Below are 23,502 nucleotides of genomic sequence, written 5' to 3'. Positions count from 1 at the left end.
CAATCGCAGATCTCCACTGCACACAGCCTAAATGCTCACTGCTGCGTTAACCGTGGATGGCTTATCCATGTGGTGTGTAATCGGTGGGGTTGTGCAGTTCGCGCAGAACCAAGCAGACCGTCGTGACACGGTCCCTCCAGCCAAAATGGCGCTATGTTTACGTCTCTGCATAATCGTTTATTATACTTAGCAGGTCTCATGGGGAGCTTTGGTGATTGCATCGCTTGGAAAGGAATTTGAGCCAACACTGAATTTTAATCCCCCGACAAACTGGTAATGACAATTAGAGGCACGTATGTCGATAAACTAATTGTTGATATAGCTAACGGTTGGGCCTGACGCTAGCTTGCTTGTGTAGTGAGAATAACAATACGTGTTAAGTTGTAGCTACATTCGCCCTCTATCATTGGGCAACAGTGAGCGCTATCGTTTAACTGCGTATTCGAAGTTACATGCATGTTACTGTTCTTTGGAAGCAGTCAAGTACCTCGTACGTTTCACACGTACATACATATAGTTACTGTAAAGTGTACTTAATGTGTCATTTTAATGAGCTATGCTCTGTTTTCGTAGATCTGTGGCTATAAAGTTCGCCAGCTGCAGCAGGAAGGATGCAGGCTGAAGCTACGGACTCCTCACTGGGAGAGGGCATCCAGGCTCTTGGTGTGAAGGACTCAGAAAACCCTGCAGCAGACGAAGAGGTCAACACAGAGCAGCAAGACACGGAGATGACAGCTGCTGCAGAGGAGGAGGAGGACACAGCAACCAAGGATGAGACAGGTATCTCCACTGAATAACTGTCTTTAGTCTGAAGAGTGTCCTATGCAATAAACACAAGGATCAGCTATCTAGATATGGTATGATTGCACAAGTTTATAAAAAAACACTTCACGCCATCTAGTAAATTCACGCAATAATGCTTTTTTTTGTCATTTATAATAAAACATCATTTTTACCATCATTCACAACATACAAATACACTGGCTCTGTCTCCTCAGACGGGAGCACAGATGCGGTGGAAGGAGAGGCACAGAAGGATGAACCTCAGGCAGACGCAGAGGTGGACGCTGAAGACGGAAAGCAGGCTGCAGACGTGGAGGCTGAATGGGAGCTTGCATACAGCGACGAGGAGATGGAGGACCCCAAAAACTGGATGCCTCCCCCTGCCGAGATCAAAAGACTCTATGAGCTCCTGGCTAAAGAGGAGATGCTGGAATTGAACTTTGTGCCCCTTCCCAGAAGGCCCCCCACTCCTGAACGCACCCCGTCGCCCGACAGAGATGACGAGGAAGAGGCAGCAAAGGAGAGGGAGAGGCTGGAGAGAGAGCGCAAGTCAGTATTAATTTGCCTCTGTTGTTTTATCTACAAGGATTTAGATTTGATAAAAACGGCCTCAATGTTTTGGGTTTTGTTTTCCAGGCCTCCATCTCCCACTGAGTTTGACTTTGATGAGGAGCAGACGCAATCCACTCCCAAAAATGCCTTCATCAACAGACGCAGAACACCGGGTATAAAAAATAGTAACCTCTGAAATTATACGTTTTAAAAGAAGCAATCAATATATGATGCTCCGTCTGTTTTTTTTTTTTTTTGTTTAGTGACAGTTTTCTACATATTTTGTTGCTTCTCTCTCAGGTTCGTCCGCCCGCTCCTCTGTAAAAAGGGAGGCCCGGCTGGACAAGGTGTTATCAGACATGAAGCGCCACCGCAAAATTGAGGAGCACATCATGCGCACGGGTCGGGACCTCTTCAAGAGCGAAAAGAAACTGGAGGAGGCGCTTTCTCCCAACAGCCAGAAGGAGCGCGAGAAGGAGAGGGAGCGAGACAGCAACCCCAACACCATATTCTCCCCGAGGCAGCGGAGATACTGAGGCATTGTGAGGCGTGGGCTCGCCCACAGGCAAATGAGGCCAAGAGCCTTCAGAGGCTTTCTCAAAACTTGAATTTTTTATGTAATGAGTTTTGTATGTTTTGTGTGTTTCGTATGATGGCAATAAACATTTTAACCCTGGAGAATGTTAACTTCATGTGATCACTAATACGATAAGGTTGAGGATGAAAAGATGTATTTTGGGGTTTTGAATACTAGGCAGGTTGATATCCACATGTAATAGAATATTCTAATTATAGCTTCAGCAGAATATACACTCCCGACAGTGAACAGCCACGCATTTTTATGGATGCCTGTCCAGTATTTCCCCTACCATTATATTGGGCGTGGTACCCCCCAACCCCTCCAAACATCAAGTTAAATCCAGGTTACAACACAAGTCATTCAAGGTTACAGCTCCTATAGAATAGCCTTATGCAACTGACATGATGGCATCTCACTGAAGTCATGGTTGCAATAACAATTATCCTCTATTTTCTGCATCATGCATAGCAGAGTTCCACCCTGGTGCAAACACACTATCACGCACAGGTGAGCACACTCCCAACCAGCAGACGAAGCTGATGTCACTATAAATCATATGGTAAAACCCTCAATAGACAATATACTTATAGTATGTTACCACATTTAGTCTGTGATGGCTTAATGTACTAACATTTTTTTTCTTTTTTTTTTAACAGTGTTCTCAATTCCTTTCATAAAAATACTGAAAGTGAGTTGGTAAGAATTCATATAATTAAACGCATGGATTCAGGCGCCCTCTACTGGTCAACATTTTCCTTATTTATATGCAGCAATGAACAATTTCAAACTTATTTGAAAAAAAAAAGTCATTTGGAAAGATATTTTCACACAAGTTTGAATAAAAAAAAAACACTCAAGGCAGGTTCAGGACAGAGAAGTATATTTTAGCTAAGTTTGAGTAACAATACAGCCTTCACATGAGGCTCAGAAGCATAGAGTATAATATGTATGCATAAATATGCATTCAAAAACCACAAACCAAATAAATAAATAAATAAATACTTACAAATAAATAACGAGCATTTTGTGGAATATACAGTACATCGGTTGAAATATTTCTTGTAGTATTGTCTAGAAGCAGTACCTTAATGAATTCATGGAACACGGGAATGGATATTCTGTGTTCAACATGCCCACAGTTGTCCAGATGTTTTTGGCACACACTACCCTGTCTTGATGGTTTTTCAGCTGTTTTTTTTTTTTTTTTTTTGTTTTGTTTTGTTTTGTTTTTCCTTGTCCCATTTGCAAGACAGTGTAACTGCTTTAAACCAACACAAAATGATAAAAACAAGTTTGTTCGTAGGAGGTTCATGGAACCGGTGGCTCAAATGAACGGCTCAATGGTTGGAGCGTTTCAGACGTTAAAAAGGCTGCGTGGAGGAATTACCAGTGGTTAAAAAGTAAATGAAGAGTGAAATAATGGACAAATGTGGTGCTTTTCACTTTTCCTTCCCTTCAAGCATCAACGTTGCAAGTCCCCTTACAGAGTTAAAAATACTCAAACCTCATGGATCCCTTTGTGAAAGATTTCTGCCAAGAAAATGGATAGTTGGACATTTACAGCAGCACCAAACGAAAAAAAAAAAAAAAAAAATCTCAACACAAAACACACAAATCCAGCAAGCAACTGCCTCTGTGCATCAGTTCCTCGAGTGAAAAAAATATAGTGACACCAGTAAATGGAATGAAGTCATATCTACACTGAAACGAGAAACACGGCCACACGTTTGGGGGGTGTCTGTGTACACTAAGCTGTAAGTGAAATGTTTGTATCGTAATGCTGAAATGTCTTTGTTCAAAATAGTCAGATGCAGAAATGAGACAAAATCTTAAAAAAAAAATGAAATAAAATCAACTAATACTGACACGGAGAGGACAATTTTACATCTGCTATGTACAACCGTCACGGTTTTCAGTCCGAGGAGAGCCTCTTCTTCCTTCTTCCAGGGTAGAAACAAAAAGGTAAAGAAACTGCAAAGAACGGGGAAAAGGGATAAGGCAGCAGAATACAGTCATACGAGATTATCTCCCTTCTAAAGATGAGTCAGTCTGCAGGTTGATTACATTTTGTTAGAGTGACAGTGACTACATAGAGGATACAGATAATAAACACTAACAAGTCAAAATACTGCTTAGCCGGGATTTTTTTCTTTTTTTGAAGGTCGTCTTCATTACTAAACTGAATCGGGCCTTCCATCTACAGCAAACGTACTAACATACAATATAATACATTCCTATGTTCCTGCTCTTCCTATACCGTGAGGCAGAGAGGACTGAATTTGATCTACATGAGGGAAATAGCCACCTATGCTTGCTATACATCCAGGCAAATTCCTCTCAGGTCAGTGCATGTTCCCATCTGTCACAGTGCCTGATGACATCTTAAATACTGAGTGCTCTAACACTCTGTTTATTTCCTACAAACTAAGAAGCTGAAGTATTCGGTGGCCAGGGACCAAATATTTAGCCGTTTACTGGCTGCAAACACTCCAGCACTCTTTGAGGCCACCGCCTTGACTTGTTTCAAGTCTTTTCCCCTCATAGCTTTCCTTCCTTTACAGACTCATTGGTACATTCGCCTTCCTTCCCTCCCCTCCCTCCCCTCCACTCCACTCCACTCCTCTCAGTGAGTGGCCAGCTCGGGCTCTGTGGAGCGCGTGCTGTAGCCATTGGCAGGCTGGGGCAGTGCGTTGCCGTCCGTCTGGCGATCCTTATCGGCGGCCGTGGCCGCGCGCGGTCTCTGAGAGCGGGAGGTGCCCAAGAACAGTCGCAGGGCGCCCCTGCAAATGAGGGAGAACCAGTAGAGCTGGGGCGCCATGAGCAGGGCGGCACCGAGGTTACAGTGCCAGGGGACCGACAGGGGGACCATGTGGAAGGGAATGGATGCGTACCTGGAGGTATAAGGCATTTTAGGCACATGTTCTCGAATCCTACTTCCACAACCCAAGACAGAGATCAAGTACCACGTCACTGACCCCAGATTGGCGAGACTGCAGAACAGAGATGGAAAGAGAGACATACCTTCCATAGACGTAGTAGAGGTAAGGGAAGAGTAGGACTCGACAGATGAAAAAAGTGATCAGCATAAGAGCCCCATTCACTTTGTGCAGGATAGTGTGTTGCTGTTTGTACTGAGAGCAGAAAAAAAAAAACAGAAAGAAAGGCAGGCGGAACAGTTTGGTAAAAGCTGACGTTACACTGTTATTTCTAATATTGTTACATCCGTTAATGCTATCAGCATGGACTGGACATGTGGCGAGCACAGTGTGACATGCTGCTGGTTGGACACTGGTTGGTTTCTACAGGAGACAGAAGGACAACGTGTCAGTGCAGCAGCTCTTCTTTTCCCCTCCATTCTCATTTGTTTAATGGTGAAGTTTTATCTCGAACCTGCTGCAGTGAGATAACACTGAGCACAAGCGTGCACACATTTCCCACTTCCTCATTCTACACGGCAGTAAATGCTCGTTTTTTTTTTTTTTATCAGGTTATTGTTTCTTTCTTTCCCATTCTGTAAGAGGGGGAACTCTGTGAGGCCACGGCTTTTGTTGTTTATCAAACGGCCACATGCGCTGTTGTCAGGGATGGGAGGGGCGGGGTGCAAAGAGATAGAGGGTAGAAGGACAAGCTGATATTGTATCCGCTGAATATCCCGTCTAAATACTAGGGGCTATATTCAGAGGCCAACAGCTGTGGGAGCCTCAGTGGGGGGCCGAGCATAAAGCAGTGGAGGGGGGGCAACCTTCGCCCGGACATTGTGCGCACATCCACACAAACCTATGACAAATACACGGGGGAGGACGGGGTGGGCGCAACTCCTACGGCGTGTATTCAACCAAACCGTGTTACCAATTAAAGACTGATGTTTCTGACAGCGCTGCTCAAGTGTGACACAGCTGACAGAAGCTGACTGGCACCAACAAGCAGCATGCTGGGAAATATGTTTTTCGAACGAAATAAAAGGGAGAAAAAAAAAAGTGCAGAAGAAATAAGCGTGACACATGCGCATGCAACGGTGTTTCAAATGATTCTCTGAGGCTGAACCAAGACCCTTACCTGGATGAGTATTTTTCCTAAGCAGACAGACGGAGTGCTGAGCTCAGCCATGAACATTATACCCTGGAAATAATCTCCCCTTCCTTGTCGCCAGAACTAGAGAGAGAAAAAGAGGTTGTGAATTTGTCTGGATTGCGATTTTGTGACCTTCTGCACTTTTAGGCTGCAGCATCTGCAACAAACACCCCTCTGTACATAAAAGGTTTAGCTGAGGTCAACAACTGAAAGAGTTTGAGGAGTTTTCTTTTATCTCAAAGTTCATAGAGACATTAAAAATGCATCCAGTTACTTGGCTGCATTAACTCCTGGGATAACAGTGCACCTGGTGCAACGATGGATTATGGTGTCGAGTAGCAACTTTTCTCAAAAGAGGGAAATATACAAATATATTTTTTAAATGGATGAAAGCTTTAATGCGTGCGAGTATAAATGAAATTATATAACATGTCTAAATTGTAATTAGATACACACATCTATGGTGCACTTCTACAGCGGAGAAAAACTCGTGCAGTTTAAAGCTGCACGTGTTGGTCTATGCATCAACTGACGGAAAATGAGCTAGCACCTGTTTTAAAAGTCATCCCAGAATCCTTTGCATCAACAGAATATTTAGAAGACTGAACCGAGTGTAAAGATGACCTTAGCTGCAGCTATTTTAGAAAACATAAGCACATAACATTAAGCCGTCTATTGATGTAGTTTGTTTTACTTTGGAAAAAATAGCAGAAAGTGTCACAACTTCCCTTTAATGATTATGTCCTTTTAGAAACGACAAACACATCAAAGTGCGGGTAATTGCAAAAACAGACAATTGAGCTTTTCCAGCCTCAATAAAATCTCAGCTCAGAAAGAGCAGTGTGTGACAGTTACCACAGAGACGGGGAAACAGACGGTGACCATGACAACATGGTGCAGCACCATGAGGAACTCGCGACGCAAGTAGCTGATCAGTGCCGAGCGCATGTGCTGGGGCGCCGCCGAGGCCTCCTCGTGCCCTTTGACCCGGAGCTTGTACCAGTAGCACATGAACATCGCGTAGATGTCATACACGAAGTAGGGAACGGCGAACATGATGTAAGTGCTAGTGAGCCAATGCCTGTGCGGAAAAGGAAGAAAAACAAAGGAGGAATCAACCGTTTATCAAACCGTGTGAGAAGTGTCGATAACAGCCAGAACATAACTTCTTTGACGGTTGTAGCTCAAACATATTTTGCCATACATTAGCTATACAATCCAGTAAGCAACAACCCTCAGCAAAGAACAGCTTAGCCCTTCTGCAATCCACAAAAACCTCAAGTCCATTCTGAATAACCATCAAACGAGATTGACATTGATATCAAATAGTTTTAGGAAGACTCCAAAATGTGCATATGACAAATCATGACACCTAAATTATCACACATATTAAATTACAGGACAGGCAGGACAAAGGTGTTATAGTGTATATTGCAGTGATGCATTTCTTGACTTACTGGTCCTCCAGGACATCTTTACAAGAAGAGGAAATTATATAGCCAGCGGAAGAAGCCATGACTGCCTGAACTGAGGACACCAACCTGAGATCAGAGGATGACAAATACACAGCAAACAATATATTTATAGTCGGCCAGTGCGGTGAAAGCTTCTATACCGTCTTAACACATGGCAAGAAAAATGTTTCCTTTACATTTAATGTAGAACTATTACTACTAAAAGTACTAGGTAAGATGACATACCTGCATCTGCAAGAGCCTGCTAAATCCCTTCACACTTCTGAATGACAGTTTTACTCAGTTTAAATAAAAAGTGTGAACGTCAAGTATCTAGAGCACAACGAAAACAAAACATGATAGCAGATCTGACCTGGCTGATACAATGACTGCATCTCCTTCGCTCCACCTCAGTGCTGGGATGGATTTCAGGCATTGTTTGGACAGCAGGAAAAGGCCTGGAAAGAACACAGACCCAGCAGCTAGGATGGTCAGCATGGTCCCTGGTGATCTGCGCTAGAGGCAAAAAAAAGTTCAGCAGGCAATCTGGTCCTCGAGATCCGTTGCTCTCTCCCCTCTGCGAAAGAAAAACAAAAAAAAACATACATAACATCAAAAGTTCGTATGGATCTAATGGTAACTCCCTCTGTATGTATTTTGCTGCGCTTGCCAAGATAACAAACATACTATCAGAGTCCAACACATGTGGCGGCATATTATTCTAGCGTCACGGAACAGCTGCAGTGAGGCAAATGTGGAAAAAAACAGGCTTATATTAAAGGTGAAAGGGGGCAGCGCGTTGGGCTGAAAGCAGAGGAACTATACAGCTGCTGAGTACAGTGTCAGCGGCAGATTATCAGATACAAGGCCCCTTTGTGCACCATGCTGCCCCGTCCATCTGATGACATTGTAAGCGTCATTCACTTTACCATTTATTCCTAGGGCAACCATGTGGCACTGCCATGCGGTTTTGCACTTTGCTTACTTAACACTGGACTAGCTGACTCATTAAAAAGTTGAAATCCATTAGCAGAATACGCATTGCGCTATTTTAAAATCCCGAACGTCGAAAAATATTGACAGTGCGTGGTGCAGCTGGAGCTTCATATTTCCTGGCAACAACCGTTAGCCGATGTCACCTGTCTGGGGTCGACTGGTGAAGCTTGGGTGGGCAGCTAACGTTAACCCCAAGAAGCAAATTGAGAACGGCTGTAGTTTGACACATAAATTATCCATTCTTATTATCCGATACTGACGGTACTTAAGCCGACAATTTGAACGTTAGTTAAAGCAAATTTGGGTTAACTGGGATATAAAGAACCAGGCGGCACATATCAATTTCAATTTCACTTGGTCTTGGACTACCGCTAATTTTAGCCACATATACATATCGTTAACCTAAAAGCGTAATTGCCTAAGTCATATTTGAACGTTTTCTGAAAACAAGAAAAAGCACAATTTTTAGCAAGCACATTGGTATTTTTTATTTATATTGTAACAGTATGTCAAAATAACGCTATTGCTATTAGCCCAATGATATAGAAGGCTTTGCATCAATTTCGCGAGCTAGTTGAGCTAAGACAGCTGCACCTAAGTCAACCCTGGTTACTGGCACTTTGTCGTCAACGTGTTACAAAAACCTGGGTCAGCCAGTATACGCGGCTGTAGCTTCGGTGAGCAAATGTAGCTAGGTGCTCGTCTTGGTAGACATGACCAAGTGTCTGCGCGCTTGAATGCTAACAATGACGCTAGCAGCGTTAGCATCTCCCCAAAGGTAACGTTAGCAACGGCAGTCAAGTCACCACCGCCTCGGTTAGCAACCGCTTCCCCTGGACCAAATCCAACTACCAGCAGTTAGCACGGTTACGACACTCAATAACGAAAGCTAACAGCTGGGTGTGTTTGGGGCCGTGTTTAGTGGCTCGTCTGCGGAGACAACGAAGATGACGTTTAAACGTTTTGTCGGCTTGGTGTTTGTTTGTAGCACTTAGCACTAGCGCCTAAGCTACCCGAGCAAGTGGACCGCTACCCGGGGCTAACGGATCCGAGTCTGCACATGTTGAGAATGGACGGGGAAACAACCAAACGCTTACACGGCCACTCCGTGGAGTCCGGTCAGCGGCCAGTTGAAAGTCGTGTCCTGCAGGAAGCGTTCAACGTTAGAGATATCCCGGGGGTCTCCGCCTCGATGATCCGCATGTTTATGTGGCCACTTCAATGTCTGGAGTGGAGCAGCAGCGGGCTAACGCTAGCTTGCAGCAACTTAGATCAAAATCTCCGTGAGGGCAGCTCACCGAGGGCATCGGCAACAAGCTCGCGATGTAGCCGGCGTTGGGCAAAGTAGCGTTATCTATTCAAAACAAGTTAAACCGTCGAAAAGACACGGATCGGACCCAGTTGTCGAGGTAGCGATAGCTGGTCCAGCCGCTATGTCATCTCATCTGTCTCGCAGATGCCCCTGCCTGCTGCCTCAGCCTCCCAGATGCGACGTTGACTCAATACTGTGGACTGACTCTACTGCGCCAGCTACTTCCTACAGGTCCAGACAGCAGCCAGTGGCACGACGAGAAATGTGCACCACTCACAGCACAGCATTTGAGAAACTTGTTTTATATGCAAGAAAACGTGGGCATGGAAGGAGGCCATCCATCCCCGTTGTTTCATAGTTTGCACGCGAAAGAACCCATATACATTGATATTTAATTCAGAAATTTGCCATAAACACATTGAAAGATTTAACAGACAGATTGATCTAAAGGCATTACTGCTATCTGTACCAGTACAGACTAAAGGAAATCTTTGATCTTTGAACTGTAAATAAATGAATCAATCACCAGTCCTGACCTGCATATTGTACGATATGCTTGGTCTGTCATATCGTGGTCCTGGCTATTTGCAGCCTTTGCACCCTTGATATGGGGCTTGCAGATTAGAGGACAATCAATGCAACTTTGTTCAGGCTTTGTGAAGACAACCCAACTCTGTCCTTTTAGCTGCTTGCTCACGTGGAAAACATCAGTTAGTGGAACATCTGGTTAGCTGCAGTACATGCACACACAGACACATGCAAAAATACAAAGTTTGACATACATTCTAACAATTTTTTTCTAAATAAAATGTTGGAATAGGAGCAGCCTAGGAGCAGTAAATCTGAATCAAACGTGTGTCATAAATCACAACTTCTACAGGTGAAGAAAAACTGGAAGTTCAGTTCTAGTTGGTGTGTTCCTGTGTTTCAGCACAGAACAATATGTTTAGTACGAGTCTTAGATTGTTGTTTCCTGCTGACTATATTGTGATACTGATAATGCAATCAGATCAAAATAAGCGGAGCAGATTGTCCAGAAACAATGAGAGAACTGAGCCCTTGATCCAGCATGTGTCATGTGTTCCTGCAGGATTCCTTTGCCATGTATTTAGGTGCATGATAGCGAGATCTGTTGTGGCTGTTGAGGAATGATGAATGGTCACTGTTAACGTGTGGAAGGAGAGATTGTGTTTAGTGGTGGTGCCTGCACAGTATATTGCACTGAAAGAAATGACACAGCTACTCACTGAGCATCACAGAGAACATGCGTCTCTGTGACTAGTTCATGTTCAATAGACAGTTAAAAGATGGAGTTAGTTTTGTCCATGTGTACGGACACAAGTTTTGCTTTTTTTTGTTAGCTCTTAATCAATAAGTATTCAAGTTATAGTTATATGATAAACATGAACTTAAAGTTCAAAGTATCTGCTCTAAATTGAAGATACTCACATCCAAAGGAAACCCAGGAAAGCCGTCGGCATGACAACTGTTTATAAACAGTTCCCTTTTTTCAGAACCTTAAAGCTGAATGGACAGATTAAGAGAATGATAAAGTGTTCATTTATTAGGACACTCGACATCACCAGTAAATAGATTTCCTCCTTTTTGATGCTTTGCTGAGCCTTAACTGTGCTGTTTGTTCATTGGTCTTCATCTGTCTTTGAAATAGAGTGGATTAGTAGATTTTGAGTCTACTGTCCCATTTAATTTTGAGCCTCTGAAAATAATGGGCTGTATATAAAAATAGTTGTAATTCCGAAATCTTTTATCCAATTTGATTCTGTATACCCTCAGTTAAAGCTGATAGTTCTCAATCTAAGCCTGTAGGCATTGTACACTCACAGGCCACTTTATTAGGTACACCTTGCTAGTAAAAGGTTGGACCTCCTTTTGTCTTTAGAACTGCCTTAATTCTTTGTGATATACTTTCAACAACGTGTTCCATTCCGCAGAGATTTTGGTCCATATTAACATGATAGCATCACACAGTCGCTGCAGATTTGTCGGCTGCACATCTGTGATGTGAATCTCGTGTTCCACCTCATCCCAAAGGTGCTCGATGGGATTGAGATCTGGTGACTGTGGAGGCCATTGGAGTACAGTGAACTCACTGTCATGTTTCAGAAACCAGTTTGAGATGATATGAGCTTTGTGACATGGTGCATTATCCTGCCGGAAGTAGCCATCAGAAGATGGGTCCACTGTGGTCATAAAGGGACGGACATGGTCAGCAACAATACTCAGGTAGGCTGTGTGCTCAGTTTGTACTAAGGGGCTCAAAGTGTGTCAAGAAAATACCCCCCACACCATTACACCAACACCCCCAGCCTGAACCGTTGATACAAGGCAGGACCCTGCCATCTGAATGTCGGAGGTGAAATCAAACTCATCAGACCAGGCAACGTTTTTACAGCCTTCCATTGTCCAGTTTTGGTGAGCCTGTGTGAACTGTAGTTTCAGTTTCCTGTTCTTAGCTGACAGGAGCGGAGGACCTGGTGTGGTCTTCTGCTGCTGTAGCCCATCTTCTTCAAGGTTTGACGTGTTGTGTGTTCAGAGATAGTATTCTACATTCCTTGGTTGTAACCAGTGGTTATTTGAGTTACTGTTGCCTTTCTATCATCTCCAACCAGTCTGCCCATTCTCCTCTGACCTCTCACATCAACAAGGCATTTTCATCCACACAACTGCCGCTCACTGGATATTTTCTCTTTTTCAGACCATTCTCTGTAAACCCTGGAGATGGTTGTGTGTGAAAATCCCAGTAGATCAGCAGTTTCTGAAATACTCAGACCAGCCCATCTGGCACCAGCAACCGTACCACATTCAAAGTCACTTAAATCCCCTTTCTTCTTTATTCTGATGCTCAGTTTGAACTTCAGTAAGTTGTCTTGATCACCTCTACATGCTTAAATGCCATGTGATAGGTTGATTTGTTTTAACAAGCAATTGAACAGGTGTACTTAATAAAGTGGCAAGTGGGTGAAAACTAGAACAACTAGAAAATGTTTGGACAAAACAAGTTAAATAACAAAAGAATTCTCAGTGTCCAAACATATATAAACCTAACTGGATGTATAAGATCAGATGAAGCTTCTTTCTCACAGTCTCACGTCATTTTTATAAATCAGTATGTAGAACATGATTTGATTTTTCTTCTCAAATATTTTTGTAGTTAAAGGATTGGAGTGGTCACTTAAAGACTGAAGAAAATAAATAAATTGATAATTACAAACTAAAGCAAACATCGATGAGGCTGACAACCCAAGTAAACAGACATGCCTGACACACCTAAAAAAAACACACTCGATTTGAATAAAATATGGCGTTTAATCTGATGAGGAAGTCAGTTACTGGTGCAGCTACTGTTCTAATGTCAGACATTTTCTACCGGCTGAGGTACCACGAATAAACTTGCCGCCTCTAATTACAGGCGAGTATTGAATCATTAACACATCATAGTCACGTGAGTTTCATGTAGTACCACTCAGTGATATTCCTACTAAAAAGTAAAGATCTCCACAGGTTATTTAGAACTGGACATGGCCCTTTCTGTTACAGAAGCCTTTGTGTTAAAATGTCATTTTACCATGTTCAGGTATTCCCTTTGTCAGTGCATGTTGTAGTCTCTGTCATGTTTTCTGCAATTCTCTAATTACCTCTGTCAGCACAGGGGAAAAGATCAGCACACAAAGCAAAGCCCATTTACTCCTTTTACTTTAAATTGTCCAAATTACAAAATAATAACATGATCTCTACTTCATCTACAAAATAACATAATATTTATGACTGTAGTAAGCATCATTGATTTTTTTTTTTGCTCTAACAACCTTTTAGACATGCATACTGTTGAGAAATATAAAAATATAAATATAAATACATCCCATTAATATTCTTAATGAATCCATGACTAAGATTTGAAATATTTTATCGTAAAAGAATTAAAATGCAGTTGAGTACGATAAGGCATTAAGATGTATCACAAGAGCTGTACAGAATCCTAGAGTAGAGGTATTATTATTATTTTTTTTTTCTTAGTGTAATGGAGAAAAGCTAAAATTAAATGGTAATAAATCACTAATTTTCTCAACAGGAAGAACACATTTTTTTTTTTAAAGAAAGAAAAGGAAGAAAGAAACAACTACAAATTTCAAGGTAACATATCAACACAAAACTGAAAAGAGCACTCCAGTACAAAACCAGGATTTGTTTACAGCATACCGAGTGGCGTCGTCAACCTCCCGTTGTACTTCTTTGCCTGACTTATGACGTTATAAGCCCTTTCGACTCCACAAATCATCACTCACAATATAACTCAAAGCAATCAAATAATCCAATGAACAAGTGAGCATTCTTCACATGATTAATGCAGAATGGTAATGACTTGCGTTGAAAACATTATGTGCTATACAGAGAGTTCAATGACTAAATCTAATGCATAAGTTTCACTCAGTGGACTGGTACATATAGAGGAAACGGAGGACTATGGCAATGACGGTTACAATCAAATGAATGGCCAACGATGTTGAAAAGATCTGAATAAAATCAACATTTTAATAATTATTATTGTTTACAGCCAACTAACTTAGTGGAACTGCTAAAAGTTTCTTTTCCATGACAGCTCCATAACAATAAGCATGACTGAGCTAGCTTGTTTTCATGCAAAAGGTAGACCTCAGGTGCAAGAATTGCCATGTCAGAAGCTTTAGTGTTGATTAGCAGTCATTTCTTTTTTTTTTTTTTCCTGTTAAAATAAAATAAAATAAAAAAAAAGGCCAGAACCAGAGAGGAAGACTCAGAGCAAGAAAAATCCAAGGAATCTCCAACCCCATATTGATCCTTACTGAATCCAACGATAATGGTTTAAGGTGCTTGACGCTCCTGAACGCTACTCTCCTCTTATCTCGGTACCTTTAGGAAATAAATGAACAAGTACGTCCTACAGTTCCACACCGACCACAACACGTGTGGTCTTCTGTCTCGTTCTCTAGACATCCCACAAGTAGAAAGACTTAAAAAAAACAAAACATCCCAGCTTCAAACCAAATCCTAATTTTGTGACCAAACGAGCTAACATGCGAGAGGAGCCCAGACTTACGCACACCCAAACACACATCTTCCCTTCTATGTTTTTTTTTTGTTTGTTTTGTTTTTTGTTTTTTTTTTGTTTTCTGAAAGTTATTCTTTCCCTGCTACTTCTTAACGCAAGCCATTTGGATTCTTAGTAAGTGAGCTGCAAAATGGAGGTAAGATCAGAGCTGGTGTGAGATATACAGTACTTGGTGCACTTGCAGAGAGCAGCCAATGCCAGGGTTGAGGGGAGGGACAGGGCAGAGAGACAGAAAGAGGGAGAGAGAGGGCAGAGTAATACAGTAGATGCTCACAATACCACAGTTTCACTGGAGTCTTAAAATGCTTGAGAGCATTTGTGGGATATTTGGATAACACATCCATTTTTGTCGTTAGTGTCAGTGGACCTGCTCCAGCCACAAAGACCTCCTCGTCATGACTTCAGTCCTCTCTTAAACGAAAATGATTCTCTAGCGCCCCGACCCTTCATCTTAACCTTACCAACAGTACAAGTGACAAAACCGAAACCGGGTCAGCATCTACGAGTAACTTCAACCTTCTCTAACCGTGCCCTCTGCTAAGGGACTGAGGTTATTGCAGCTGAGCTCCCTGCTGCTAACTGTGGGACTGTGGAGCTGCGATGCTAGAGCAGTCTGTGACGAGCAGGTCCACCACCGTGTTACCAGTGACGTAGACGGTCGGTGATGTCACCATGTTGCTAAGGGAGATGGAGCTGCTGGCGGCCACGTTAGAGGTGATGGGGCTCGGGGCGGCCTGGTTGTTGCTGTGGGTGCCCATGTGGCCCTGGAGCTGGGTGGGCGTCTTGCAGTGGACGCCGCACAAGTGGCAGACGAGCACGCCGCCTGAGGTGGTGCCGCCGAAGCCCCCCGGACTGTCCTTCCACTCTTGGCCGTGGTGCTTCTGGGCGTGGACTCGAAGGTAAGTCAGTGTGGTGAAGCCTGAGGGGCGAGAGGAGAGCCACGAGTTATTTCAGCGAGACGCACCAACTATCAACTGAAATGTCAAATATGGAAAGTAGATGTTCACAGGTGAACAACTGTCCAAATGTGATCTTTTAAGTGGTGTAAGTGCACTGCAGGACCTAGACGCTGTAGGTTACAACAATCAATTTTAAATTGCGCAGCCGGAGAAGCAGCTTGAAATACTAAAGCGGTAATAAGCAGGTGGACCAATCACTGCTCTTGCGTGACGCCACGGCACGCAGTTACATTTCTGGGGAAGTGCACGTCAGTTACGGCGTGACCTGATCTCTGAAGGAAAATAATAAAATCTCAAAATACGGACGTAATGGAACGTCAATGTCAATAGACATTTTGGGAAGTAGTCTTTAAACCGCTCTTGTTGAGAGTTAAATGAGAACATGAACACCGTTCTCAGGACTGTCAGTAAAACATGAAGCAACAGCTAACAGCTTAGCTTCTCATGAGGACAGGAATCTGGCCAGGCTCAATCAGACGTTAACTCAATCCCCATACCAGACACTCAGTGCTGCACAAAGTTCTCGAATCCTGAATCTCTGTTAAGCTCAATAATTACCATGTTGCTACAGCCTTTACTGCACAGTGTCAGTAGAGAGGCACAAAGAAACTAAAAGCTACCACCTGAACTCAGACACAGGACCCTGTAGTTTATAGTTGTCGTAGTAAGTTGCTGTATGCGAGACGCAAATTTCGCGAACAATCTGCATCTGTATTTACCGTACGTGTAGGGCACTTACTGCGGTTACAGAGATGGCAGGCGTGGTGCTGCGACTGGTTGTGCACCCTCATGTGATCTGTGATGTAAGCGGCGGACAGGAGCTTCCCACAGATGTGGCAGGGCACCTTCTCCTCGTGGCGAATCATGTGCGCGCGCAAGCGATCCTTCGTAGCAAAGCTGGACTCACAGGTCTGAAAAAACCAGACGGAGAGATGCAGGAGATGCAGAGAGGAACCAAATGAATGCAAATCCTTTGACGTCAGCACACTTTTACTGCATCACATACCATGTGTGAAAACTGAAGAATCCTGATCATAGTGTTTTAACAACTAGATCTGCATCAAGCAGAAGTAAATGACAGTTTGTGTAGTTCTTCGACAGTAAATATGTTTGTGTGTGTAAAAAAACAACCAAATAGTTCCATCCGTAATGTGACAGAACACAATTACAGCACAAATACAAGGAGCTACTAGATGCACGCTGTCATCCTCAAACACATATGTGCTTAAAGATCAGTTTCCATGGTGATGTTGTCAGCGTACGTTTACTCATGTCAGCAGAAATCTGTGAGCAGAGGCTGAAGATACAGAGTGAACGGCCGTAATGTGTAATGCATCAACCTTGAACTATGGGGAACATTGTGGATGTGACTGCAATAATAAGAGGAGTTACGAAACCACGTAAACATGACGTACGGGGCATTTGAAGGGTCGCTCCGAGGAGTGCACCTGTCTGACGTGGCTGTTGAGATGGTCCGGCCTTCAAGGAAAGAGAAACACAGGCGTGTATTAGCAAAGAGAAACGCTTTACATTTTAGTGAAAGGTCCAGGAGCATTTCCCCCGTGGTCTCACCTGGAGAAAGCCTTGCCACAGTGAGGGCAGATGTAGGGCTTTTCCACGCCGCCCTGGTGCGAGCGCACATGGTGGCTCATGCGGTCCTTCCTCTTGAAGCGCTGCTGGCAGATGGGACAGGAGAAAGGCTTCTCGTCCGAGTGGGACAAGCGGTGGCGGTTGAGGTGGTAAACGTCCCGGAAGGCCTTCCCGCAAGTCTCGCAGGCGTGGTTCTTCCTCACGGGGTTGGGGTTGGGGTTTGCGGGCCGCTGAGACAAGCAGATGAACACACTACAGAGTTTAGATGTGAAGCATTTTCCGTGCAGAATTACTATTACACACAGAAAAGGAAACTCATTCGACTATGTTAATACCGTCTCTTTGATTTTTTGATTTTTTTTTAATAAAACATGCAAAGGCCAATTAGTTGATGTTAGGTGAAATTCTATCCGCTACGTTCCTCATCTGCTTTCACAATGTTTGTGTAACAGAGAACATGCAGGGGAGCATGGGGGCTTCTAGCACAGTGTTTCTCAAACTGGGGACCAATGCCAAACACCGGGATGGAATTTACCGATTCATCGTCCCTGAACCGATTAACCGTTCATGGGCGTCTTAGAAAAATTTAACACTGATGGGCATTTTCAGTCAGATGTGAAGCAGCTGTCGCGGCAGATGCTTTCAAGTCCCAGAGTAAGAGAAGATGGCTTAACCATCCCTGTGGCCAGGCAGCTTAAGAAACAACATGCTTGAAGGTTTGGGGTTGACGACAGCCATCTCCACAAGGCCCTGACCCACCTGTACTGTCGCCCCTGTGGCCATGACGACAGCAGCAGGAGGCGGAGCATGAGGGTTAACACTAGCCATCATGTTTGGCATGGCAACCCCTTCACCATCCTGACCACCCAGGAGGGGCTGCTGGGCGCCCGTCAGCAGGCCGGGAGGGGCGAGAGGGGGAGGCGCGGAGAGGTGCAGCAGGGAGAGGGGAACCGTGGTCCTCTCCACCCTCCCTCCGGCCCCCACCGCCATCGCCGACGGGGCCGCCGCCACCACCACCTGGCTGGTGGCTCCCTCCTTTGCTCCCTCCGCCTGCTCTCTGGCCCTGTCCTTCATGCGTACCCCAGTGTGGACCGACTGGTGCCGCCGCAGGTTGTAGTTGTTCTTGAACTGCTTGTTGCAGATGGCACAGATGTGCTGCACGCGGGTCGGCCGGGACACTGGCTTCACTGCACCCAAGGGAGGCGGGAAGGGAGGGAAGGAAGGAAGAGGGAAAGAAAGTTGTGAGTTTCAAAGATGTTTTTTTTATAACGGTATGTCAAACTGAGGCACAGCGTCTACTGGGGAGACACGTTTGGAGAGTAAATACACCAGCTAAACTTCAGTAAGATACTACGTTTTAGTAGCGTTAGTCGCCCTAACTACAGTAACGCTGTAACAAATAGTGAAATAACTAAAGGATGAACCGACAGGACGATCAGTCTTTCTTCTCATACTCTCCACATCAACATAATCATTAATAATCAGAGATGATCAGTGTGCCGGGTCGCTACTGTAACAGCTACTTCAATCAATGTATCTGAAGATGATGATGATCTCACGGCCGAAAGAATTTGAGAAACTAGTGTCAAGCGGCACCTTCAAAGTGTGCATCTCACTTTTACACAGTGAAGAGAAGAGGAACCAGCAGGTATTCACGTCTGATAGACTGGAGGCAGTAAAAAGGGGGAATCTATCAGTCAGGTCATTTTGTCATTCAACCGCCTGATGAATTAATTATCAAACGACCTGAGCTCTAATGATGCGCGGCGGCAGCACTTAACATCAGGACTTAATGGAGTTCAATTGAAAACATGTCAATACGCGCAGAAAAAGAGAAAAAGCACGATTATTACATCGTCTCGCGGGGTGGCAACGTAAAAACAGATGGTACGAGTTTCAACGTGGCTTGGTAACACTTTCTTTGACTTATTGCTGAAATCCTTTTTTTTTTTTGTCTGGCTTGATTAAAATTTTGGATCCACATATTTCTGTAAACAATCAGGAAATTGAAAAAGAAAAAAAAAACAGACCACAAAACAAAACAGATTAATTTAAAGTGGAATATTTAAATGCTATAAAAACGTTTGCATTCATACAGTATTGCGTGCTTAATAAATTTCAAACTAGGATTGCACGAGGCTGCAAGGTTCAGATATTTATTTCTGACATTCATCAGCTTCGGTGTGACCTGTCTGTCCTGGGCTTTTACCACCTGACTGAGCTGAGAGCATGCACCGGTGTCATTCACTCTGCCCCCCCCCCCCCCCCCCCCCGACCCCAACACTCCACAGGTGTGCGGCGCAGTGTCCCTCACCAGGCAGGGGTTCCTCGCTGAGAGCAGTAGTGTCCACAGTCGAAGGAGGCTGTGCTATGTGCTCCGGGGGTGGGGTCTGGGGAGAACTCGTATGCACTTGCATGAGCTCTGATTGGAGGCTCCCCTCCACTTGGTTTTGGGTGGGAGTATTCTGAAGAAGCAAGGAGAAGGCCATCGCCAAATGTAAACACAAGTCACAGCATTGTCATGTTGAGGTTGACACACAAGACGCGGGGCACACAGTCAGTGAGAGGCGAGGAGGAGAGGGGAAAGAAAACACGCAGAGAGAGGGTGAGAGCGAGACAGACAGGGGGCAGAGAGGCCAGCCTACCTGGAAGAGAAAATTGCTCCAGGCAGCATCCATTTTGCGCCACAGCGATGGAGATTACACAGTCAGCTCCTGATTGAGATCGAGCGGGGCAGCCTTTGCATGGTTTCCGATCGACCCGCGGACGATCGAGGCGCACACCAGCCCGCCTGTCCCGCGGCCGAAGCGACGGGCTCCCGGATTCCTCTCGACAAACGTGAACAAAGTCGTCCGCAAAAATCTGTTTTTCTCATTGAGGTAGCCCGGTGCTGTCAATTAAAATGCACGCAGCTGTTGACTAATGCAGGCTGCAGTACACAGGCAGTGGTGGAGAAGGCCAGGTCCAACAACGGCCCGCTTCTGTCTGACTTTGGTTTCCAACTTTAATTTGATTTAGCACTAATCTTGCTCAAACGCCACATCACGCAACAATAACTACTTAAAAATAATGATAGTAAAACCAAAAAAAATAAAAAAAACACCGCGTCTCACACTATTACACTTTAGCAATAAACAATCCTACGTGGTATTAATGCATTTTTACGCAAGAGAAGGAATATGGGTTATAACATATCTGGCGGCAGAGCAGGTCATGCTGTGTTTTTAATTTATGAATCTATTTTTCCGATTTCCCCCATTAGGCCAATCGGGTGTTTGTCGAAGCCTCGCTGTTGGATTCAAGCTCTGACCCCGGCGAGCGGCGCTCTCGCCGGGCCGCAGCCTATCGCTCCACCTCGGCCGTTCAGCTGCGAGGATGTCATCTTTCTTTTTTTATCGCCCGCTCTCCCTCCTCCCTCCCTGTCTCTTTCTTCCTTTTCTTTTTTAATTCCTCTTTCTTCTCCCCCTCCTCTCCTTTTTTCGCACCGCTATGTCCCACTTGCTCTTAAAGGGATAGGGTTTCCTCCTCGGACACCCCCCTCTCACTTCCGTCTCTCGGCGGAGTCCGTCCTCTCCCCTTCCTTCCTGGGTTTTGTCGGCCGACACAAAATTCCCCCCCTCGCTGCTTTTTTTTTTTTCCTTCTTCTTCTTCTCTCTCGCTTTCCTCAAGCCGAACAAATCTGCGCCGCAGAAAAACAGCCGGGATGACTTTTCATTAACGACGACAGACGCATCTTAAAGGGAGGTGTCCACAGAGCCTCCAGCCTCAATGGGAGTCATGATGTCAGAGCCACGAGCGGCACAGGACGAATAGCAGCTCAGGAAAATCACACAATAGACGAAGAGAAAAACCAGCCAGGCCAAGAACAGGAAAGAGTGTTACTTTTAACATTCACGCGCTCTTAAATGTAAAAATCCGACGATTTTATTTTATTTTATTTTTTTTATTTATTTATGGCAAATCAAACGTATTTTTGTTTGATAGTAGGACAACATGAGACAATTTCGATCTGATCAACCAAAAAAATAACAGGAAGCATTAATAATATACAATAATTTAAACAACAACTGCTGTTTCTGCTTCTCAAATGTGAAAATCTATTGATTGTTGGTAATTAAACGTGCTTTCAGCTGTTAATTGAACAAGAGGAGACACTTCAACATGTCAACATGTGTTTGTTTGTTTTTCACATTTTAATCTGATGAACCGAGAAAACAAAACAACAACAGGAAATGTGTTGTTTCCTGCTTCTGTGCTGTAAAAATGTCATCATTGGATTATTGTTATTTTATTATTATTATTTTTAATGTTAATTGGACACTAGTATGCCAGGATGATACTTTTAGTTCTTTTGGCACCCTGAAGAAGGCCTCCAAGTCAAAACGTTGGTCCTGCCTGCAGGCATTTCATTGAAATAAGTTTTACTTCTACATCGGAGCTACAGGTGACTCCAGTTTCTTTAGTATTTAGTATGATACTTATAAACATTTTGATCTGATCAATCAAGAAAACAATCAGGGAAGATTAAGTCATAGAAGAAGACTAGAAGTCATTATAAAGCAACAAAAAAAAAAAAAAAAAAAAAAAATTCAAGCTTGTGTGATGTGAAATGTGATGATTATTGAAAATGAAATGAGTTGTCTACTATTAGTTGGGCGCTAGTGTTATGTTTTTAAACATAAAAATAAGAAATATTAATAATATATCATATATTGATATTATCATATCATATTATCACATAATATCAATTTGAAGCAAAATCTATTGTTTTCAGTTTCTCAAATGTGAAAATTAGATGATTATTGGAATTTGTGTTTTTGAGGATTAATTGAACAAGATGAGATATTATAATAAGTCAATGTGTATGTTTTTTTTAACAATTTGATCTGATTGAAGAAGATGAACTGTTTTGCCTCACCTTAACAGTTGCAGTAACACATGTCTTAATAATAATGAAACGTGAGTAAAGCACACCAAATCAAGACAAGTTAATGTGTTAATATCAATTTATTATCTTTTTTAAATCACTTTTTTAAAACACCCCATTTCTTTTCCAATACACGTGTGAACACCCCTCTCACCCCCTCCCTTTCTCAAGCTTCCAGTTGCTTGATTTGAATATTTAATAAGAATTTCAACCCAACTTCCCTCCCCACCAAAACAAAACAAGATAAAATAAAAAGCAAAAATCTGCAAATCACAGATGAGCCTGTGCTGCGTCTCCGTCCTCCATCCAGACGTCTCTGCTCTAGCCACCGACCTCTGACACCGACAACAACCCACCTAGAAACACAACCACACTGATTCCCACGCACAATAGGCCATACCCCCCTCCCCTCCCCAAGTCTTAGTTTATATAAGGAGTTTATGCATGCACTGAGATTCCAACCAAGCATAAAGTAGTAGGTTATACAGGGAGTTGTCTTGAGCTGGTGTTTCTGAGTCATACAAACAGCAAGGGTGATTATCGTTTCGTTTTTCTTTAAATTAATTAATTATTAAATAAAATAAAAATGAATATGAAAAAAAAAACAGTCCGGTAATGTCTGATCTCCTTCAAGTAAAAAGAAGAAGGGAGATTTAAACCGTTGGGCCTCAGAGGCATCGTGCTCACTAAACACTGATCGGTGTCTGCTGTCACTGCTGCTGCGCCGGCACAAGAGGGTGCACGTCCACAGCAGCTCAATCAAAGCCCCGACCTTTCACCTCTTCTTCTTCTCCTCCTCCTCCTTCTCCTTCTCCCGCACACTCCCAGCTTTGCTTTTTGCGCTCATTCCACGCTGCACCCTTCAGTCAGTTAACCCTGAAGTGAAAACTCAAAAAATAAATAAAAAATAAGAAGGAAAACCAGCATTTACATTCCAGTGGCCATTTTTTTTTTAAAACTAGTCCAGAGGAGGAGAGTTCATGTGAAGAGAGGGGCGCTGCTGTAGAAGTGTCTTTTAAAAAAAACAAAGTGTCAATATAACTGGACTTTATCGCTCACCACACATACGTAAACCATTAACAATTATTAATAACCCCTTATTAATAATCATTAACACCTTGAACGCGCACCACACCCGACAATGTTTTCATCAGCTATTTGTCGTTGTTGT

The 23,502-nt window shown here is 43.5% G+C and overlaps 3 protein-coding genes and 1 long non-coding RNA gene across 8 annotated transcripts; 2 read left to right on the top strand and 2 right to left on the bottom strand.

The window, feature by feature from the left end:
* Positions 1-69: 69 nt before the first annotated feature.
* Positions 70-2,011, top strand: pagr1 (PAXIP1 associated glutamate-rich protein 1). Of its 3 annotated transcripts, none has more exons than XM_047608528.1 (5): positions 70-289; positions 574-780; positions 999-1,332; positions 1,420-1,508; positions 1,636-2,011. In XM_047608528.1, exons 2-5 carry the CDS (start codon positions 612-614, stop codon positions 1,869-1,871), a joined length of 828 nt encoding a protein of 275 aa, XP_047464484.1. In that variant the 5' UTR covers positions 70-289; positions 574-611; the 3' UTR covers positions 1,872-2,011. The 3 variants fall into 3 exon arrangements, with proteins under 3 accessions (XP_047464484.1, XP_047464483.1, XP_047464485.1); XM_047608527.1 differs by having other exon boundaries at positions 71-273; XM_047608529.1 differs by lacking the exon at positions 70-289 and adding an exon at positions 334-490.
* A 767-nt stretch (positions 2,012-2,778) lies between these two features.
* On the bottom strand, positions 2,779-10,487 carry tlcd3bb (TLC domain containing 3Bb). 3 transcript variants are annotated; one of them, XM_047608526.1, is made up of 7 exons: positions 9,534-10,487; positions 7,814-7,956; positions 7,444-7,527; positions 6,842-7,067; positions 5,972-6,067; positions 4,937-5,046; positions 2,779-4,806 (listed from the first exon to the last, which is right to left on the bottom strand). In XM_047608526.1, exons 2-7 carry the CDS (start codon positions 7,936-7,938, stop codon positions 4,539-4,541), a joined length of 909 nt encoding a protein of 302 aa, XP_047464482.1. In that variant the 5' UTR covers positions 7,939-7,956; positions 9,534-10,487; the 3' UTR covers positions 2,779-4,538. The 3 variants fall into 3 exon arrangements, with proteins under 3 accessions (XP_047464482.1, XP_047464480.1, XP_047464481.1); XM_047608524.1 differs by having other exon boundaries at positions 7,814-8,017; positions 9,534-10,474; XM_047608525.1 differs by lacking the exon at positions 9,534-10,487 and adding an exon at positions 8,128-9,527 and having other exon boundaries at positions 7,814-8,017.
* On the top strand, positions 4,805-22,936 carry LOC125022153. Its single transcript, XR_007114418.1, has 2 exons — positions 4,805-4,956; positions 20,667-22,936. It is a non-coding gene; the product is annotated as an uncharacterized LOC125022153 (long non-coding RNA).
* On the bottom strand, positions 13,446-20,667 carry mazb (MYC-associated zinc finger protein b (purine-binding transcription factor)). Its single transcript, XM_047608523.1, has 7 exons — positions 20,050-20,667; positions 19,719-19,869; positions 18,164-18,591; positions 17,387-17,634; positions 17,230-17,293; positions 16,554-16,725; positions 13,446-15,774 (listed from the first exon to the last, which is right to left on the bottom strand). The coding sequence occupies exons 1-7, from the start codon at positions 20,080-20,082 to the stop codon at positions 15,431-15,433; spliced, it is 1,440 nt and encodes a 479-aa protein (XP_047464479.1). The 5' UTR covers positions 20,083-20,667; the 3' UTR covers positions 13,446-15,430.
* Positions 22,937-23,502: the final 566 nt, after the last annotated feature.

This window comes from Mugil cephalus, chromosome 16, assembly GCF_022458985.1.
Source record: "Mugil cephalus isolate CIBA_MC_2020 chromosome 16, CIBA_Mcephalus_1.1, whole genome shotgun sequence".
Classification (NCBI taxonomy): Eukaryota; Metazoa; Chordata; class Actinopteri; order Mugiliformes; family Mugilidae; genus Mugil; species Mugil cephalus.
Note: the sequence above shows the minus strand (reverse complement) of the source record. Positions and strands in the feature narration are given on the sequence as shown.

Excerpts from the sequence above, each read along its gene's own strand:
- pagr1 (XM_047608528.1), top strand. The coding sequence starts at position 612 with ATGCAGGCTGAAGCTACGGACTCCTCACTGGGAGAGGGCATCCAGGCT. Across the intron at positions 781-998 it reads AGCAACCAAGGATGAGACAG|ACGGGAGCACAGATGCGGTG; the intron begins GTATCTCCACTG and ends CTGTCTCCTCAG. Across the intron at positions 1,509-1,635 it reads CAACAGACGCAGAACACCGG|GTTCGTCCGCCCGCTCCTCT; the intron begins GTATAAAAAATA and ends CTTCTCTCTCAG.
- tlcd3bb (XM_047608526.1), bottom strand. The coding sequence starts at position 7,938 with ATGCTGACCATCCTAGCTGCTGGGTCTGTGTTCTTTCCAGGCCTTTTC. Across the intron at positions 7,528-7,813 it reads GCAGTCATTGTATCAGCCAG|GTTGGTGTCCTCAGTTCAGG; the intron begins GTCAGATCTGCT and ends CTCTGATCTCAG. Across the intron at positions 7,068-7,443 it reads AAAGATGTCCTGGAGGACCA|GCATTGGCTCACTAGCACTT; the intron begins GTAAGTCAAGAA and ends TTTTCCGCACAG.
- mazb (XM_047608523.1), bottom strand. The coding sequence starts at position 20,082 with ATGGATGCTGCCTGGAGCAATTTTCTCTTCCAG. Across the intron at positions 18,592-19,718 it reads CAGCGAGGAACCCCTGCCTG|TGAAGCCAGTGTCCCGGCCG; the intron begins GTGAGGGACACT and ends CCTTGGGTGCAG. Across the intron at positions 15,775-16,553 it reads CTGCCATCTCTGTAACCGCA|GCTTCACCACACTGACTTAC; the intron begins GTAAGTGCCCTA and ends CTCGCCCCTCAG.